We start from the raw sequence: 19902 nt of genomic DNA, 5'->3' as shown, positions 1-19902 counted from the left end.
ATAAAGCAGGGGCACCCACAGCAGGCTGCCCAAGATGACAACATCCAGGTGGATTTGGAATCTCTCGAGAGAAGGAGACTCCAGAACCTCGCTGGGCAGCCTGCTTCAGCACTCTTCAGTATAGATATGACATATGGATGTGATAAGCAGGTTGGATATGATATATATAATGAGGAACCTAACAGCACTGCCTGGTGAGACCAGAGAGGGAGATGCAGCAGCATGCCCAGGACCACACAAGTGTTATAAAAAGGGATGATTTTCATAATGCATGGGGGAGGCAAGGAAACAAATACAGTTTCAGGACGGGGATGTGGGCTGGTGAGCACCACAGAGCATAAGAGGACCCCTCCTGAGGGTAAAACACCTGTTGAAGGTCCTGGCCTGGCACCCAGGGCATTCTTCAAGGGAAGTTGTCACCACTCCTGTTTCAGGCTGGTTAATTAGGCAGAGGGGCATCCTGCCATGTTTATTTAGTGGCACGACATGCATAGTTCATTTGCTGCTTAACACAAAACCCCTGGAGTCAATTGGGGTCAAGCAGGGTTACCAGGAGAGCATCCTGCAAGTGCAGGGCAATCAGGGTATGAGTCAGCTCTTGCCAGATCAGTTGGTCCCTTAGCAGACTGCCATAAACAGGCCTGATTCCTCAAACTCCCAGAGAAATAGCCCAGCACTCACTTCTGCAACACTGCTGCCTGCACGGCACAAGGCTGAGGCTGTAGGGAATTTGGGAGAGTCCCAGAGCACCAGCTCTGACTTGGTGGGAACAGCTAGCTCATGGTGCTGTTGCCAGGAGCCAGCTCCTGGAGGAGGTGTGATGAGGTGGGAGGAAGCTCCAGGCACCTGTACTTCTGCTAATTCGTGTAAACAACTTATTTAAAGCTGGGTAATGTGTTACTGTGGCGAGTGAGCAGAAGCGGAGGACAGGCACAATTCTGGTGTCTGCTGGTCCCCCATAGCTGCCAGAGCCATGGGCCACCACGGCCCACATGCTTCTCCTGAGATGTGCTGCCAGAATACCATGCTTGTGTCACAGAATCACAGAATTATTGAGGCTGGAAAAGACCTCTGAGGTCACACACTCCATCCTATGACCTAACAGCACAACATCAGCTAAACCATGCCACCACGTGCCACATCCAATAGTTTCTTAAAGACCTCCAGTGATGCTGACTCCACCAGCTCCCTGGGCAGTCCATCCCAGTGCCTAATCAGCCTTTCTGTGAGGAAGTGCTTCCTAACATCCAACCTAAACCTTCCCTGGTGCAGCTTCATACCATGCCCTCTTGTCCTGTCACTGGTTGCCTGGGAGAAGAGCATGACCCCCACCTGACTACAACTTCCTCTTAAGTAGTTGTAGAGAGTGGTAAGGTCCCCTCTAGGTCTCCACTTCTCCAGGCTGAACAACCCCAGCCTCCTCAGCCTTTCCTCATATGACTTTCCCTCCAGGCCCCTCACCACTCTGGTCACTGTACCTGAACTCTTCAAGTGCCCCAGGTACCCAGTCCTCCCCATCATCTTCTGACCATAACCACCATGACCCAGAGCCAAAGGAATGTCAGGGTTGCTGGTGGATCTCTCTTGTGTGACCTCTGAGAGCTTGGAGGCACTACCCCCAGCTTCTCATGGGCAGGATGCTCTTGGAGCAACCTTCTCCTGCAACAGACTACATGAGCACCATCTAGGATGCTCTTGGAGCAACCTTCTCCTGCAACAGACTACATGAGCACCATCCAGGATGCTCTTGGAGCAACCTTCTCCTGCAACAGACTACATGAGCAATATCCAGGATGCTCTTGGAGCAACCTTCTCCTGCAACACACTGCATGAACAATATCCAGGATGCTCTTGGAGCAACCTTCTCCTGCAACACACTACATGAGCACCATCCAGGATGCTCTTGGAGCAACCTTCTCCTGCAACACACTACATGAGCACCATCCAGGATGCTCTTGGAGCAACCTTCTCCTGCAACACACTACATGAGCACTATCCAGGATGCTCTTGGAGCAACCTTCTCCTGCAACACACTACATGAGCACTATCCAGGATGCTCTTGGAGCAACCTTCTCCTGCAACAGACTACACGAGCACTCAGCCCACAGCAGAGCAAAGGCACCAAGGGACGTGCAAGTCACCTTTTCTTTTTGTGGCTTGGCACCCAGGCATCTCAGCCAGTGAGTCCACAGAAAAAGCAGCACCTTCTGTATTCTCTTCTCTTTTGCTGGGTTTTAGTGCACTTGGCTGAATGAATTGCAGGGGAGGAGGCAGCTCCTTGGATACCTCCCCAGGCGGCTGCAGAGGGTGGGAGGGGATGACAGAGACCTGGAGCCTCCAGCTCCATCTTTAGCTCAGGAGTGGGATGGGGATGAAAATACCATGGGTAAATAAAAATGCATCTTTCCAGGGAAATCAGAAGGTTTAGGGCACTGCAGATAGGGGCAAAAGCCATCCCTGCTTTCTGCACTTCTCTTTTGATTTTCTTCTCCCCATTTCATAATGGCAATGGTCAGACAGAAGCACCTCCTGCACCCCCACCACTACTGAGAGCAGCCCAGAGGTTGGACCAGGTGTCCCTTCTGTGTTTTCAGCTAGTTGGGACCTGTCACATCCTGCTGGTTGCCCATCCACACAGCAGAAACACACACAGACATGCAGCAGGAGGTCTGCTTCCAGCTGCATGAAACAGCTTAACAATCTCACCTCTGTGGCAGGCTAGTACAGCTCATGGGGTCTCTCTCTGCATGCAGCTCCTCCATCCCCTTCTTAAAGATCTACTCTGACCACATGCTCACTTAATCCCCACCTCAGACACTTGTGGGGACTATGCCTCAAGAGATGTGATGAATTTGGAAGTCAGCACATGCTGAAGCACTTGGGTTAGTAAGTGTTAGGAAGCTCTTTGCCCTCAGCATTATGTGTGATACCACCATGGAGCCAGGGTCCTCAGCAAAGCAGTGCTGCCAGGGTGCTCTCCAGCTCCCCTTGTACCACTGGGGTCATCCAGCCCCCCAACAACCTGTGCTCCAGACCTCTCACCAGCTTTGCCCAGGCTGAGCATGCTGCCCATCTCACCTCACGCTCCTCTGCACATACCTAGACTCAAACTCCAATCTCCTTATTAGCTTCCACACAACTTCCAAGGGCAGCTTACAGTCAAGGTCCTAATTCATAAAGCAGTTAATGGATCAAGCCTCACTACTTCAAAGAGCGAGTTCTGCTATTTGTGCAAATCTCAGGGCTTGGGACAAGCTCATGTGAGCTGCAGGCAAAAAGAGGATCAGACCACAGAGAGATTTTCTCAGAAGATCAAGCAAACCTAAAGCCCAGCTGCATGAGCAGATCTTGTAATGTCTCCCTCTCCTCAGAAAGTTTTTGTTAAGAGCATCTGCAGCTCAAGTGCTGCATTTCTTCTTCACCTCTTAAAAAGAGTAAATCCCCTAAACCAGCCCAGCTATTCTCAGCTAGATAATCATCCTGTGCAAGGGGAAGCAAAAGTGAAGGCATCACAACGCCCAGGTGGGCCCTTGCTGTGGGTCTTCACCCTGTGTGAGGGGACTCTGTGTGGATATGGCAGTGATGAGCAGCAGCAAGAAGCCCTCAGATGGACATATGTGCATGAGTGAGTTTGCCAAAGGCAGCTGAAGATGTTTACTCAAGAGCTGAGGTCCAGCCTTCAAAATGTGAAATTTAATCCCTGGTGTTAGCTCGTGACCCTGGAGACAAGCACTGGAGAGAGGTCAGCTTTCTGTGATACCTGCAGAAAGCACCATGTTATCAGCTACAATCTAACCCCAAATTAATTCTCTAATTAATTAGTTAACAGGTGGGTGCCAAGAGGAGCACATTAAGGCCATTTCATCAACCTGAGAGCTTTCTGAAGCCTGCAAACACATCATTGCCCAAGGACACGCCAACATGGGGCTCCAGCCCTGCTCAAGGGACTCAGCATCTGCACACCACCTTCTCACCCAAGCCCTTCAGGTAGGAAGGAAGTGGTGGTAGGAGCAATGAGCAGAGTGTTTCCCCCCCCGAGAGAGCATCATGCACAAGTAAGTGGCCATCTGAGGAGCTTACACCTCCACCTGCACACTGCACCAGGAGAGCAGCCCTCCTCCACCAGAAATGTGACCATGAGCAGCAGCAGCTTCAGGAAGAAAAGAAAATGACTGTGTGTAATTGAAACTGCAGGGAGGAGCTAGGGACATAAAATGCAATTATCTGCCACGGAACAGAGCCAAGATCAGCAGTCCTGCTCCTGGTCATTTAAAGTTCCCATTAGCTTTTCCATGTGCTGATATTGGTTTTGTGTCTTACTGGCTGCCAGATGCAGCACTCCCAGAAGAAAGCCCTGGACCTCCTCTCCCAAGTGTCTTGTGGAGGGGGGGATGAGGGTCTAGACTTTAACAAAGGACTTCTTGAAGGGTCTGGAAGATCTTCTTCCCTAGCTACCAAGGTGGAAGGAGTAGGAGGATGCTCCAGCTGAGTTCCAGTTTCACCACACTCCTCTCCAGGTGTCAGTGTCTACAGCTGGCTAAGATGCTTTTTGGTGCTTGGGACAATGCTTTGGGTGGGCATCACAACAATTCTGGGACCTCCTTGACTACAGCTGGTGAGACCATGTGGACCTTGGCTGACCTCAACCTCACTGAAGTCCTCTCCTTGCACTCCATCTCAGCAGCCTGCAAGGGACCCAGCCAATTTGCATCCAAACAGCATTGTGGATGTCTCCACATCCATTCCAAGCTCAGCCCAGGCATAACAGAGTGAGGCCTTTGCCTCCTGAAAAGGGCAACATGTGCCAGCGGGCCACTGAGTGCCCTGAGCTGATTTGAAATACTCTTGCTGACATCCTACCACTGTCTCCTCCATACCATTTTCCTTGAGACCTCACCATCTGAGGAGCTGCAGAATTTCCTTCAGCAGCTTCATCCAACAACATCCAACCACAACACCAGCAGGGGGATGCTTGCTGGAGACTGGAACCTGCACCACCTCTTTCTACTTTCTCACCACTGGAGACCTTCAAGGAGCAATGGGCACTGCTTAGGGCTGCTTCAAACAACAGCCACCCCTTCCTCTGCTTCCTGCATGAAACCAGCACGAAGTTGGTGTACACATATGAAGTCTGTGTCTTTGTCAAGAGGTGGAAGACCATGGCCTCCAGCCCTGGGGCTTCCCCTGGGAGGAACTTTGCTCCAGCAGCCTCTTAAAGGCTTTTTTAAACCCTTGAAGGAAACCACACCATCTTTTCTCCATTTTAAGCTCCAACCTTTGGATCAGACGACGCCCTCCCCCAGCAGCCCCTCTTACCTCCACCAGGTGAGGTGTGGGGTTGAAGCCACACATGTTGCAGACCTGCTGCCGGCAGGTTGTGCAGGTGTTGTAGTTGGGGGGCTCTCCGGAGCCCACGTTGATCTCCGCTTTGCAGAGGGGGCACAAGACCTTTGCTTTCGGCACTTCCTTTGGCTTGCCGCCCTGCTCCGGCTTGCCCGGCTTGGCCGCCGGCGTGGCACCAGCCCGGCCCTGTGCCCCCGGGGCTTTGGGGCCAGCTTCTTTGCTGGCATCACTGAAGACGATCTTTGGAGGCACTTTGCCAGGAGACGGCTGGCTTGGAGGGGGTGCTTCTGGCTGGACGGACATGAGCGTGCTCGCCTGGGTCAGGAGGGACGCCCCAAAGCCAAAGAGCTTCCCTGTGAGCCCCTCCTGGGGCTGCTCTGGTGCTCCAGCCCCAGGGCCTGGGGCGGCTGGCTTCGCCCCCACATCTCCTGTCATCTTTCTCTGCTCGGAGGGGGAAGGCTTGGCTTGCTGATGCTGCGGAGAGGACCTGGCCGCCTCCTGAGGTTTTGGCTGGCCTGGGCCGTGCGGTTCCCTCTGCGGGGTAGTGGGTTGAGGTTTGGGAGGCTCGGGCGGCAGGGTGCGGGTGGCTGATGGGGACTTATCCACAGCTGAGGGCGTTGGGTGCTTGGCTGGGGAGTGGGAAGGGGATGGTGAAGGAGAGTGAAGCTGTTGCTGGCTCTTGGAGCGAGGAGCGGTGGTCATGTCCATCCCCAGAGCCCGCTGCATCTGGCAGTTCAAGCACAACCACTCCTTCACCTGTGAGACAAGGAGAAGACACAGGCAGTGAGCAGTGGGCAGGAAGCCCTAGTGCACCCTGAACAAAGCCTGTGTAGGTATAGGAACAAGAATCAACCTCTGAAAACCATTTTGGTCCCACACTGTGCACATGAAGTCTCTGGCAGCCAGGGTGGACAGAGCTGTCACGAGTACCCACGTCCTGGCACGGCGGCACCACCACCAGCTACACTTAGTCTTGGCTTGCTTCCAGGCTTCTGCTGTAAAGCTCCTACTAGCCACGAGGCTCTGCCTGCAGGCAGCCTATTTTATGCCTCTCCCAGGGAAGAGGAGTCTTTCTGAGGGCTCGTAGCCACATCACCTCCCTGCAACCAAACCAGTGAAGGGTCTAGAGAACAAGACTTTTGAGGAGAGGGAACTGGGGTGTTTAGTCTGGAGAAGAGGAGGCTGAGGGAAGACTTCTCTACAACTACCTGAAATGAGGCTGTAGTGAAGTGGGTGTTGGCCTCTTCTCCCTAGTATCAAGTGACAGAATGAGAGGAAATGGCCTGAAATTGTGCCAGGGGATGTTTAGGTTGGATATGAGGAACACCTTTTTTACTGCAAGAGTGGTCAGGCATTGGAACACTCTGCCCAGGGAGGTGGAGGAGTCTCTGTCCCTGGGGATGTTCAAGAAATGCGTGAAGGTGGCACTTAAGGACATAGTTTAATGGCCACAGTGGTGTTAGGCTGGCAGTTGGACTCAATGTCACCAGGTACGACCATGACGTGCCTGAGGCTTTCCCAGGGCCAGCAGACATTGCTTTTCTGTAACCAGTGGGCACTGGTTACAGAAACTGGGCACTGCAGGCTGTAAGGGACAGCAGGGAGCAGGTCCTTCTTGCCTGATGCACCTGCATTGCTGAGAGGGGAGTCAATGGTTAATTGTCACTCTCGTCATGAACTTTTGGATGCAAATGGAAAATATAATGCTCCCTGGCTAAGTGGTGATAAATGAAAGACTTCTTCCCTTGAGAGACATTCCCTGTGACACATTAATGTCTGAATTAAGTTAATTAAAGAGGCTTTATGAAAGCTGTGAGCTTTTCTGTACCAGGAATCCCCAGGATGCTTGAATGGTAACATATAGCACAGTCAGCAGGACAGCCAGGCCTGCCTCCAAAAGATTTCTCTAAGACCAGCAACTAAAGTGGCAAAAGGGCCACAAGTATTGCCAAAAACCAGAGCAGCATCCAAGACAAGCAGATGCAGAGCCTGGCATGAACTGCAGCACCCAACAGCTCCCAGTCCCTGCACTCTTCTGGGCTACATATTCCAGGGCCCAGCATGTGCCACAGGAGCTGTGGCTTTTCCTGCCTTTCACCTTTGAGGAGCTGTCTTCCCATCCCAGTGTTATGGATATAGAATCACAGAATGCATTGGGTTGAAAGGGTCCAAAGGTCCTCTTGTCCAACCCCCCTGCAGTGAGCAGGGACATCTTTAACTAGATCAGGTTGGTCAGGGTCCCATCAATTTTGGTCTTGAATGTCTCCAGAGCTGGGGCCTCCACCACATCTCTGGGGCAACCTGTTCTAGTATTTCACTACCCTCACTGTGAATATCCAACCTAAATCTACCCATTCTAGGGTAGGTTCCTTTCAGATTCTGAAGCACAGCTAGAAACTCTCAGCAGAGCAGAGTGGCAGAATCCCCTCTCTTGATCTGCTGGCCACACTTCTTTTGCTGCAGCCCAGGATTGTGATTTGCCTTCTGGGCTGTGAATGCCCATTGCTGGCTCATGTCCAACTTCTTGTCCACCAGCACACCCAAATCCTTTTCTGCAGCGCTGCTCTCGATCTCATCATCCCCCAGCCTGTATTGATATCAAGGACTGCCAGGTGCAGGACCTTGGATGTTGCCTTATTGAACCTCAGGAGGTTCTCCTGAGCCCTCTTCCCTAGCCTGTCTAGGTCCCTCTAAGGCTTGGCTCAATCCTTGCTGCAGAGACAGTAATGGCCCCATTGCCTTGCCCAACCCCACGTCTCCAGGCCTGTGTGGCCATCTGGTCCTGGAGTTGGAGCCATGGATGCTGCACAACAGACTCATAACCCAGCAACAGGACTTCTGCCCCCTGTACTCCAACCACAGGCATGTTTTAGCCATGTGCTGCATCAGAGATGCAGTCAAGCATTTCGGCAGGTCCTGAGCAGGACACCATGGTGAGTTCCTCAGAGGGGATGCAGATACACCCTGAAGCCCTCTTTACAGGTCCTCTCATCAGAGGAACTCTCAGAAAGCCTGGCCTACAAATAATAAACTTTTTAAAATAGAGAAAATTCCTACAAATTATTCAAAATGGATAAAAATCAAAGGGGAGGTGCATGACGAAGTCTCCACCTGCCTGCTCTGTCCCTTCCACTCTCTGCCCAGCACCCAGCTGGCTCATTGGGCTGCTATGAGCTCTGCATTCTCTCACAGTCTCCAGCAAAGCTCTTCCCATCACCACACAAGCCTGGTTGTGCACCAGCTCTGTGCTCTTCTCAGCCTTCACTGTGCTTGCTGAGCTCCCATGCCACCATCCCCACCAGCTTCTGCTCAAGGATTTCACTTGGAGCCGAGTGAAGAGCAGCCCCAGTTTGCCCTCAGCAATTCTGCCTTCCACCATTTTTGCTCCAAGCTGTTCCAAAAGACCCCCATTATACTTAGGTCCTGAAAGCATTGCTTTCATTTTGGTAATTTCTTATGGTCTCTCTGTCTCTCTTCTACCATCCAGAGCTCCTCACACTATTTTTGCTCTCACCCTCTCTGGAATTTCTTCCCACTATTCCATTTTAGGAGAGCATCTCCCAAAATCCCATCAGCTTTGCCCGCCACCCCCATCAGCTCTGATTAAGGGAGAACCAATCCTTTCTGTTCAAGTTCTCCCCCCCTGCAAAGTTCCCAGTATCTGAGGAATGCAAATATTCCCTCTCCACATAATCTCCTTACTCACACTTAAAGACCTTCCAGCAAGGTGGAAACTGGGAGGAGAGATGAGATCTCTGTGTGCATCTAGGTTTTAAGGAACCATGACCAGCAGGTCTGCAGGAAAGGACACCCTCCACATCCCTGGCTTTGTGTAGTCTGTTATTTGCTGTAGCCTGGCACAAAAAAGGATTAAGGAAGTGGAACTTCTTCCTTACGAGGAGAGACTGAGGGAGCTGGGGCTCTTCAGCTTGGAGGAGACTAAGGAGTGACCTTATTCATGTTTATAGCTGTGTAAAGAGTGAGTGCCAAGAGGATGGAGCCAGGCTCTGCTTGGTGATGCCCAATGACAGCACAAGGGGCAATGAGTGGAAGTTGAGGCATAGGAAGTTCCATGGAAACATGAGGAAAACTTTTTTCACTGTAAGGGTGACAGAGCACCGGAACAGGCTGCCCAGGGGGTTGTGGAGTCTCCCTCTCTGGGGACATTCAAGACCCACCTCGATGTGTTCCTGTGTGATCTGCTCCGGGTGACCCTGCTCTGGCAGGGGGGTTGGACTGGATGATCTTTCAAGGTCCCTTCCAACCCCTAGCATTCTGTGATTCTGGCACAAGATTTAGTTTATTTTCTGGAACAGGAAAACCACTTTGTCACTCTCCTCCATAAACTTCCAGGCAATCAAACAAAATATTGAGGGAACTCAATTGCCTGCTCCCAACTGTCTGCCAGCTTCAATGAGAAATGCACACTGCTGGTGAATACTGAACAGGTCCAACTGTGTTGCTTCACCTCCTGCCTGCAGTGTGCGTGGTGCCCACTTTGCCCTGGCCAAGGTTTGCGTAGAACTGTTCCCTGGGCACCAGGAGGTGCCATTCCCAGGTCCCACGGCCATGTAAGATGCAAGTGACCCATGGATAAGCTCACTAAGATCTTTCTGAGCACAGAGCTAGGGAATAATATGATTATCTGACCTTTCTCAGTGTCCAAAATGAACCTGGTTTATACAAACAAGACAGAAAAAAATCCAGGGGCCTTTGAGATGGGGTAGGAACCATCAAACTGCTCTTGGTGACTTGGTGAGCAACTGCTGAGGACTATTTGTCCTGAGGAGCAGAAAAAGGCTGCAGGGAATGCAGTGGGCTTACATGCTCCCAGAGCAAGCACTGGAAATGTAAATTCAGTTGGGATTATCACAAACTGCCTGACCAGCCTCTATTGATGCAGCTGATGATACAATGTGTGGATTATACAGATCAAAGACATCTTAAAGCACTCTGGAGGGAAGATAGTAAAGAGCAAGGTCTCAGCCATCTTGCCAAAGATCTTCCCCCAAGAGAGAGAAAGGAGGACAGAAAAGCCTGGGTGTAAATCTTTACTAATCTAATCCCTGGAAGTTTTGATTCAGTGGAGAATAGGGCAAATAAGCCACAGAAACAGGTCAAACAATGGACTACGTAGTTGGCTTGCATCACCATCCTCTAAAAGTTTCTCCTCTTGCCTGAAGACTCATCATGTGGGGGAAGATGCCCAGAAAACAGTAGAGAAATAAGGGGCAAGAATATGGCAACAATTTATCTCACTACTTCTTCATCACTGCTGGGTAACTAGCAGGGTGAAATGTCTATCAGTGAGAGGAGAGACATCCAACATTACTGAGAGCTCACCTTCTGGGAGTGCTGAACTCACTGCTCTAGCCCAAAATAAGGGGAGGTAAAACTGTGCTCTCTTGAACAGCGTGAGACTGGCCACACCAACCTCCTTCACCCCAGGAAATCTGGCTGGGGGGGAAATACTGAAAAATACAAAGAAAACGGGGATGTGGATGACAGCTCTGAAACCAAGCTGATGCCTCGCTGAAGAGCAAATGAGGGCAGCTAAAAGTGAAGGTGGCTGCTGTGCAAAACTGAGAGCATCAGCAAATGTCAGAGCTCAGCACACCAGCGTCAGCTGAGAAGCTGTGAAGTGCTTAAACCTTCTGAAAACAAAAGAGCTTCGGGAAGAAGTCTCTGGAGGAGCTGAAGGAGGGATTGATGGAGGGTGGTAGGGACAAAGGCCATCCTAGAAAGGATGAGGGTCCATCACTGGGTGGAGATAGTAAAGCTGCTAATGAGACAGAGAGGAGGGATGTGCTGTAATTACTGTCACTGAACATTTGGGGAGAAGCAGGATAACACTCATTACCAGGATGAAGCATTTCCAACTTATTAGCAATCGAGAAGAAGAAGATTCAACAGCATCTCCCTGCACCAGAAGATGTTTCAATTTGGCAGGTCTGAATAATGTTGCATCCAAGAGATCTAGGAGAGCTAAGAAAACTGCTGCATGCTGATGTTCATTTTTAAGAGGCAATATTAGAAGACTGGAATAGTCTTCTGCTTGAGCACCTAAGGCTGTAAAATTATGGCCTGAAGGTGACAGCTAGCCAGACAGCTGTCCAGGACAGAAAGACAGCACTGGATTGAGGCAGCAGAGAACTGAAGGGCATGTAAATGTGGGTTTAGGAAAAATAGGTCACAGCAAGCAAACCTGATTTTATTCCCTGCACATTTGATATTAGTAATGCACAGAAGCAATATCCTTGATGTCCAAAAGGTGTCTTGACTTAGTAATGCCTGACATGCTGACAAAGAAACCCCACAACAGTATCACAGTATCACTAAGGTTGGAAGAGACCTCGAGGATCATCGAGTCCAACCTATCAACACAGACCCCATGACTAGACCATGGCACCAAGTGCCACGTCCAATCCCCTCTTGAACACCTCCAGGGACGGTGACTCCACCACCTCCCTGGGCAGCACATTCCAATGACGAACGACTCGCGCGGTGAAGAACTTTCTCCTCACCTCGAGTCTAAACCTCCCCTGGCACAGCTTGAGACTGTGTCCCCTTGTTCTGGTGCTGGTTGCCTGGACAGGATGAGTGGTTCTGGTGCTGGACTGGACAATATGAGTGGTGAATGTGCTGGGTGGATTTTGGACTAGTTGCCTGGCTGACCTGGCAGACAAGAAGGATTGAGCAGCGCTTAGTTCTCTCTCTCCATAGTGAGGCCTTCACCTCACTAGGGCAGCACCACTCCCACACGGCAGAGTTTGGTACAATGCTCAATACTGCTGAAGGTGAAGCTCTGCTGCTGCAGAACCTGTGCAAGCTGCAGGTAGGAGTGGGGAAGTGGCTCAGCCTCCTCTTCCAGCCCCAAGGGACTCTTCCCAGGGCCCTCAACCGTTCCACAGCGACATTAGTACCACACTGTGGGAGCTACAGACCGGATCTGTAAGAGGGAGCCTAGGGATGCAGAAAATGCCTGAAAGGAGAGAATTACAGAGGTTGATCTTTTTCCTTTATCAAAGAGAAGATTAAGAAGTGACTTGATTACGATATGGCAGCACATTGAGGGGAAACAATATCAGGTACTAAAAGGTTCTTAATTAGGCAGAAAAAGGCATAAAAAGAACTAATGACTGGAAATGGGAGCCAAATATACTAAGCATCACTTTTAACAGCAGATGTTTCTAACCATTAAAGCAAATTATACACATGCTGTTGGGCTCGGCAGAAGACTCAAGGAGATAAAGCTTGCAGGCCTTTCATCTGCAGGGTGTTTTATACCTGTACTGATCTCCAAAGCTCTGCAAGTTTGAACCATCTTGTCTGTACTGATATTGGGCATGCCTGGAGCCGACACCTGACCAGCCCCAGCCCTGCAAATGGCACCCAACACACCCACAACCATCAGCTTCACTCTTCCCACCAGAGACCCCTGTGACATCCCAGATTGTCCCTCTAGACCACCCCTCAAAGCCTGCTGTTCCCCAGTGTTTGGACAGGTCTGCAACTGACGGTGCTTGCAGAGTCACTGCTGCCAGATGTGCCTCCCCCTTTTCAATGCCATCCTGCAGCTGCAAGCATCAACCATCTGCAAATCCCACTAGGAATTAAAACTTTCCCATCAGCATTTCCTTCCAAACATTGGAGCAGGAACAGACACAGCACATGATGGCCCTGCCCAGGGCAGATTTAAACACCAACAGGAATCACAGAACAGGTTTGGTTGGAAATAACCTTTAAGATCATCAAGACCAACTCTACCAAGGCTGGTGCTAACACAAGTCCCTCAGCACCCCATCTTGGAGTCTTTTAAACACCTTCAGGGATGGGGACTCGACCACTTCCCTGGGGAGCCAGAGTTACAGATGGATGGGCACAAGCATGGTGGGCTAGATCCTGACCCCCTGCAGAGGGGTGCAGTGCAGGAGAGCAGTGGTACAGATATCCTGGGCTGCATCAAAAGATGTGTTGCCAGCAAGTCCAGAGAGGTGATTCTGCCACTTTGCTCTGGTGAGACCTCACTTGGAGTACTCTGTACAGGTCTGAAGCCCTTAATATAGGAAGGACACGGACCTGATGGAGCAGGTCCAGAGGAGGGCCATGAGAATGTTCAGCAGGTTGGAACACTTCTGCTATGCAGACAGGCTGAGGGAGCTGAGGGTGTTCGAGCCTGGAGAAGAGAAGGCTCCAGGGAGAACTAATAGCAGCCTTCCAGGGCCTGAAGGGGGCCTGCAAGAAGGATGCAGAGAGACTGTTTACAAAGACATGTGGGGATAGAACAAGAGGCAATGGCTTCAAAATGGGGAAGAGCAGATTTGGATTGGATGTTAGGAACGAGTTCTTCACTATGAGGGTGGTGGAACACTGGAACAGTTGTCCAGGGAGGTGGTTGAAGCCCCTTCCCTGGAGATATTCAGAATGAGGCTCCAGAGGGCTCTGGGCAGCCTGATCTAGTTGAGGATGTCCTTGCTGACTGCAGAGGGGATTGAACTAGATGACCTTTGGAGGTCCCTTCCAACCCAGGCCATTCTATGATTCTATGTGGGACCATAAAAGCATCCCTGTGTGCTGCAGCTTACTGGCTCCTCTAGGAAATACCAAGAAAAGCACCCAGTTAAAAGTGATCTGAAACAACAGCGACAGCCTGAGTTTATAAAGCTTCTGAAGTTATTCCAACACCACCTATTTTAGGAAACTAGGTGGAAACAGCTTGTCCCCTAGATTTGTTACCAGGCGATGCAAGGGAGCGCTGGTAATGTGCAGGTTGTTTTGTGCTCCTGAGGTAAGACAATCCAGGTCTAAAAGTGTCTCAAGTATAGAATTCAGCCTATGCAGTAGGCAGCAGAAGCTTTGAAATGAGCTTAAATGAGCATCCAAGACTGCTTCAAGCCAAAATTTGGGATTATAATGAAGAATAATTCTGTCTTTGCTGAGGGTTGGTTATTCGGGATCATTTGAAGGTCACCCAGGATGCTATCCATGAAGATAACAAACCCCAGAAGCACAGAAGAGCATTAGATGACCATATTTAAGACTTTGGAGACTTGTGGTTGAACGACTTCTTACCAGCTCTACTCATTTGCAACACCTCTCTGTGGCTAAAGCCATCTGACCTTGTTACCTTGTACACCCCTCTATCAGAGGAGGACATTTAGGCACTTCAGGAGCACAGTCACAGAATCACAAAGGTTGGAAGAGACCTCAAAGATCATTGAGTCCAACCTGTCACCACAGACCTCATGACTAAATCATGGCACCAAATGCCACATCCAATCCCCTCTTGAACACCTCCAGGGATGGGGACTCCACCACCTCCCTGGGCAGCCCATTCCAATGGCTAACAACTCCCTCTGTGAAGAACTTTCTCTTCACCTCCAGCCTAAACTTCCCCTGGCACAGCTTGAGACTGTGTCCTCTTGTTCTGGTGCTGGTTGTCTGGGAGAGGAGACCAACCCCCTCCTGGCTACAAACTCCCTTCAGGTAGTTGTAGACAGCAATAAAGTCTCCGCTGAGCCTCCTCTTCTCCAGGCTAAACAACCCCAGCTCCCTCAGCCTCTCTTTGCAGGGGTTGTGCCCAAGGCCTCTCCCCAGCCTCCTTGCCCTTCTCTGGACATGTTCAAGTGTCTCAATGTCCTTCTTAAACTGAGGGGCCCAGAACTGGACACAGGACTCAAGGTGTGGCCTAACCAGTGCTGAATACAGAGGCACAATGACTTCCCTGCTCCTGCTGGCCACACTATTCTTCACCATCTGACTTGTTTTAGATGATTCTTTGAGGCTGGGAAGAACAGCTCCCGAGTCATCTCAAATCAAGCATGGTCAGTCCCAGCCAAGGTGGATCACTTTGAACAGGATGGAGCAAAGGTAGCTTTGCTCAGCAGAAGATAAACCCCATCCTCCTCCTCTGGCACGAGACAACAAGGTACACAAGCAGCTGAAAAAGAAGAAGCTACATTCATGGGAAATCAGAGGAGAAAAGGAGCGTGGGTTTCCTCCAAGTTGCCCAAAATATGTGTATTTAGTATTCTACAAAGCTGGAAACCCTGAAATAAAACTCCACGTTTGGCATGTTCCGGAAGAGCAGGACAAGGAGCCCTCAGCAGGAGCTCTTCAGCTCTGAGAGCCTGGAGCAGGCACCTGCCTCAGAGCCACCACTCTCAAAGCCAGCTCCTGGCAGATGCACTGCAGGACCAGGGTCAGAGCTCCCTCCTCTGCCTTTTGCAGCCACCAGTGCAGCCAGAAGTAGCCGAGTACAAAAATAGCCAAAGCTGGAACTGGGTAACGAAGGTACTGTGTTAATCAGGCTAATAGGGAGGCTCAGCACCAAGGATCACCGAGTGGATGAAAGCCTTCATGAATGGGTGCTACTGGCTTATCCTGCAGAAACACCACAACACCCTGGCCTCTCCCAAGAGCTGTGAGAGCTGCCAGTGACCTGCCTGAGAGTGTCCTTACATGCCTTTGACTCGCCAGCTCTGCCTGCAGATGAAGGACTGCTGTGTCTCATGGAATCAGCCAGTCAGCGAAACATCCCTTCCCCTCCATGCCTCCTGGATCTGCTCTGGAGGAGCTCTCCAGGGGGCATGTCTTGGGTCTTACACTGCCATGCTCAAATCTGCCAAAGCCACGTACCCTGCAATTAAAGCCACATCCTGATCCAAGAGAAGAAGGCAGAGCTAGAAGGCAGCCCTCGGCTAGAGAACAGAGAGAAGAGCAAAGCTGTGGTGGGTAGCTGGGATGCTGCTGGGAAGGCAGGAGGTGGGAATGGTTGTAGGTGAGCAGGGAAAGCTCAGCAAATCTTGGAAGAGCTGCTGATGCATGGAAAAAGCTAAAAGGTACTGCATGGAGAAGGCTTCCCACACCATGTCAGACTGGCTGGTGGAGCCTACGACAAACACACATGTCTTACTGTGAAGTTTGGAGATGGGATTTTTAAAGGAGAACTCTTGCTGATTTCTCCTACCGCGAGGAAGCAGACAGCTTGCCACAGAGCTCACGCTGGGGGTAGGAAAAGCAGTCCCTGTTGTTTGGATCAGCACACAGCCTGCGTGCAAATGAAATGAGAAGCCTGCAAAGCATCCCGTGGGAGGCTGCAATGTGGTGTAGCAGCCAGGGTCTGATCTGGGGGATGGGGGAGAAAGGGTAACATCAGGAGATGAAGTCTCCGGAAAAGCCTCTAGAGGAGCATGAGTGGCCCAGGGTTCAGGAGCTCTCCTGTGTCCGAGGCCACGCTGCAGGTCAAGGCCACCAAAATTGAGGCATGAATCCAAGCAGAGAGGAGGAGGAGGAGGATGCAAACACACAGGCAGCGTGGGCTGAAGTTTCCTGGTCCAAATCTAAAGCACAGTTTGAGGAGAATCCAGGGCTCCAGAGCAACTGTGCCATTAAGAGTGTTTTGGCAGTTAACTGACAGGGGAGCTGGTCACTGGGCACTTCTGGAAAAGGCCACCTTATGCTCGTCTTTATCTTCAAACATCTCAACACAAATCAATTGTCGTCCTTAGCACTCCTGCCCAGAAGAGGAAGCCACCAAAGCCATCAGTAATCATCCTGCTAACGCCTGCCAGAAAATCATCAACTTGCTGGCTGGCTGACGAGTGGAAGGAACCAGCCCCCAGACTCATCCCCTGCACCGCAAATAACAGATGGGAACCGCGCTGGTCCTGAGGGGCGAGCTGTCAACCAGCACTGCCATTTCAGCCCATGAGTCACTTCTCTCCACTTAGCACTCCCTGAGCCAACCCAGGGCAGCTAGAGCAAGGCTTCTCCTCTCCCCAGAGGGCCTCGGGAGGCACGAACCCACACAGGGCTCCTCTGCAGACCGTCTGGGTTTGAAAGGCAACTTCCAGCTGTTCAGACAACCTTTACCCACACCACACAGACACCGACACAGAGGTGAATCCAACACTCAGGGAAGGTAACTGCCTGCTGCAGAGCTTTGTGACTAACCTTGATCTGCCATCACTGGCAGGACGCTGCTCCCCCAGTAGCATCCCCCATGGCTAAGGCGCCAGTCGAACTGCTAGCCCCTCGGTGAGCTCAAGCATCCCCTTCTGCACTGCTCGCCCTTGCAGGTGGAGAGAAGCAGACAGGCAGGAGGAAAGCTTCCCAGTGTCAGACCCAGCGCTGCTCCTCTGCTCCTCTCTGGAGCACAGGTCCCCCCTCCAAAGCAAGGCACTGCCCAGCTAAGCACGCCGGCAGTGCCACCACCGCAGGCGAAGGGACAAGTCCTTCCAGTTCATTAGGGAAGGTTTCTTGTGCAATTTGCTGCCTCACTAGCTCCTGTTTAGACAGCTTTTGTTCCCTGTTCCATGAAAGGTTTGGACGTCTGTACGTGCTCAGAGGATGTTGTCCCCTGGGCTTGGTCAGGAAGAATGGTAAAACCCCAGGTTTTAACCTCTTGAGCTCTGCATGCCAGCGTGCTCTAAGTGCAGCCCCAAGTCCCCTCCTGCCCCATGATGTGGGACTTCCACACGAGCCCTCTCAGTTGAGGGAAGCCTAATGGCTTGTTTTGCCTTTTCCTGCTGCTGCTCCCGTACCCTGCCGCCAGCCAAAAGGACGGACGGACGTCCAGAGTAACAGGAGCCTCTGGTCCTGCTCGCTTATTGTCTTCTGCAGAACTAAAATAGCAGCCTGGGAGGCAGCAGAGAAGCTCAAAACTTTCCATTCACTGGAACCTCCTGCCCAAAGCAGAGAAACCCATCAGGCCATGGGGTTTCTCTGGGTGCAAAGTGGTTACCACGCGCAGCAGCGACGCAACTCACAGCTAAACAGCTACAAGGAGCACAGGCTGCTCTCCATGCACAGATTAATTGAAAAGCAGAACAGTTTCCTGTCAGCAACAGAGAACAAAATCATCATTCATTTACTGCATGACTCCACATTTATTTGTTTACTGCATAGCTCCACGTTTATTTGGTGATGAGTGATCCCTCCTGCAGTCCTGCCCAGGAGTTTGTGCTTCCTTTGGGGATCCTCCTGGACATTTGCAGCAGTAGGAGATAATGGCTGTAGCTCAGGGACTAAACTAAACAACACCTGAATATCTGAAGGTCCTTTTCTGCCTCAAACCTAGAATAGAATAGAATAGACCAGGTTGGAAGAGACCTTCAAGATCATCACATCCAACCTATCATCTGACACCACCTAATCAACAAAACCATGGCACCAAGCACTCCATAACCTTCCAGGTCATCAAGTCCAACCTATCACCCAACACCATCTAATCCAACTAAATCTAACTAATCTAACCACTAATCTAACTAAAACATGGCACCAAGTGCCTCATCCAGTCTCTTCTTAAACACCTCCAGTGATGGTGACTCCACCACCTCCCTGGGCAGCCCATTCCAATGGGCAATCACTCTCTGTATGAAGAATTTCTTCCTAACATCCAGCCTAAGCCTCCCCTGGCACAGCTTGAGACTGTGTCCTCTTGTTCTGGGGCCGGATGCCTGGGAGAAGAGACCAACCCCCACCTGGCTACAACCTCCATTCAGGTAGTTGTAGAGAGCAATAAGGTCTCCCCTGAGCCTCCTCTTCTCCAGGCTAAGCAACCCAACTCCCTCAGCCTCTCCTCACAGGGCTTGTGCATTACCTTGGCATCATCAACATCTGAGCACAGCACAGCAGCAGGCAGGGCTGAGAAGATTGTGCTCCTTTGACCCAGTCAAAGGCATCTGGGACAGAAGGTTTTAAACAATAAAGACAACCCTGGTGCTAATGTAAATAGCCCAAAGTATTTTCAGAGACAAGAGTGGCAGGTGTCACAGCCTCACATTTTCTCCAGACTGAAGGAGCCAGGTTAGGTCTCATTTATCCTGGGCCAATCTGTATTTATGGAGTGAAGAACTTGTGCAAATGAAGACATGGCAGTGGATCGATGCATCAAAGCAGAATGCATTTTCTGCCTTTTTTTTCCTTCTTAGTATTAATTATTACTCTGAATTAACTATGCAATAAAGGCTCATGCAGAATGCAAGGCTTGCAGATAGACAAACCATCACACAATCTTTTTACATACCTAAACAGGTTTAATTGCTCAATTATTCCAGATAAACACGATAAGTTCCTTGCCATGAATCATTTATAACCCAGCTAGCCACACAGTCTATGAAACACAAACCCATGGCTGCAGCCAAGGCAAAACAAGCATGCTCCTGAGACTCCCCAGCTCATTACTTCACCCTGGCCAAAGTAAATCTAGTGCAGGGCACTCAGGGCAGGTCAAAGCTTGCCTGAAATCAGCCCATACCTTCATCTGGGTTACTGTGTTGCTCACAGGATGTAAATATTGACCAAACTAAACAGGCACAAAGTTCAGATGTGCACCTGGGTGGAGACAGCCACAGCACATCCCCCTTTCTGTTGGCTGCCTGGACATGGCTGGGTGCCCCACAGAGCCCTCTTCAGGAACTGGCTGTACTGGTTTCCCCAGGAATTTCATTAGGTGATCATGAGGGAGCTGAAGAGCTGCAGTGAAGTCCAGCAGGAGAAAGTGCACTGGAGGATGGAGCTCTGACAGGGCTATCATGAAGGACAGCACTCAGGACC

At 50.8% G+C, this 19902-nt stretch overlaps 1 protein-coding gene across 2 annotated transcripts in view; it reads right to left on the bottom strand.

The window, feature by feature from the left end:
• The window catches only part of BSN (bassoon presynaptic cytomatrix protein), a 124814-nt gene that overhangs the window by 49970 nt on the left and 54942 nt on the right, over positions 1 to 19902 (bottom strand). For both annotated transcript variants that reach the window (XM_068157990.1, XM_068157991.1), the window contains exon 3: positions 5317 to 6099. In XM_068157990.1, the coding sequence (XP_068014091.1) occupies positions 5317 to 6099 (783 nt within the window). The remainder of the gene's footprint in view (positions 1 to 5316; positions 6100 to 19902) is intronic.

The sequence above is a fragment of the Melanerpes formicivorus genome, unplaced genomic scaffold (genome assembly GCF_026170545.1).
Source record: "Melanerpes formicivorus ecotype bairdi unplaced genomic scaffold, bMelFor1.0.p_v2 SCAF_38, whole genome shotgun sequence".
Classification (NCBI taxonomy): domain Eukaryota; kingdom Metazoa; phylum Chordata; class Aves; order Piciformes; family Picidae; genus Melanerpes; species Melanerpes formicivorus.
This window is presented reverse-complemented; position numbering and strand designations above follow the sequence as displayed.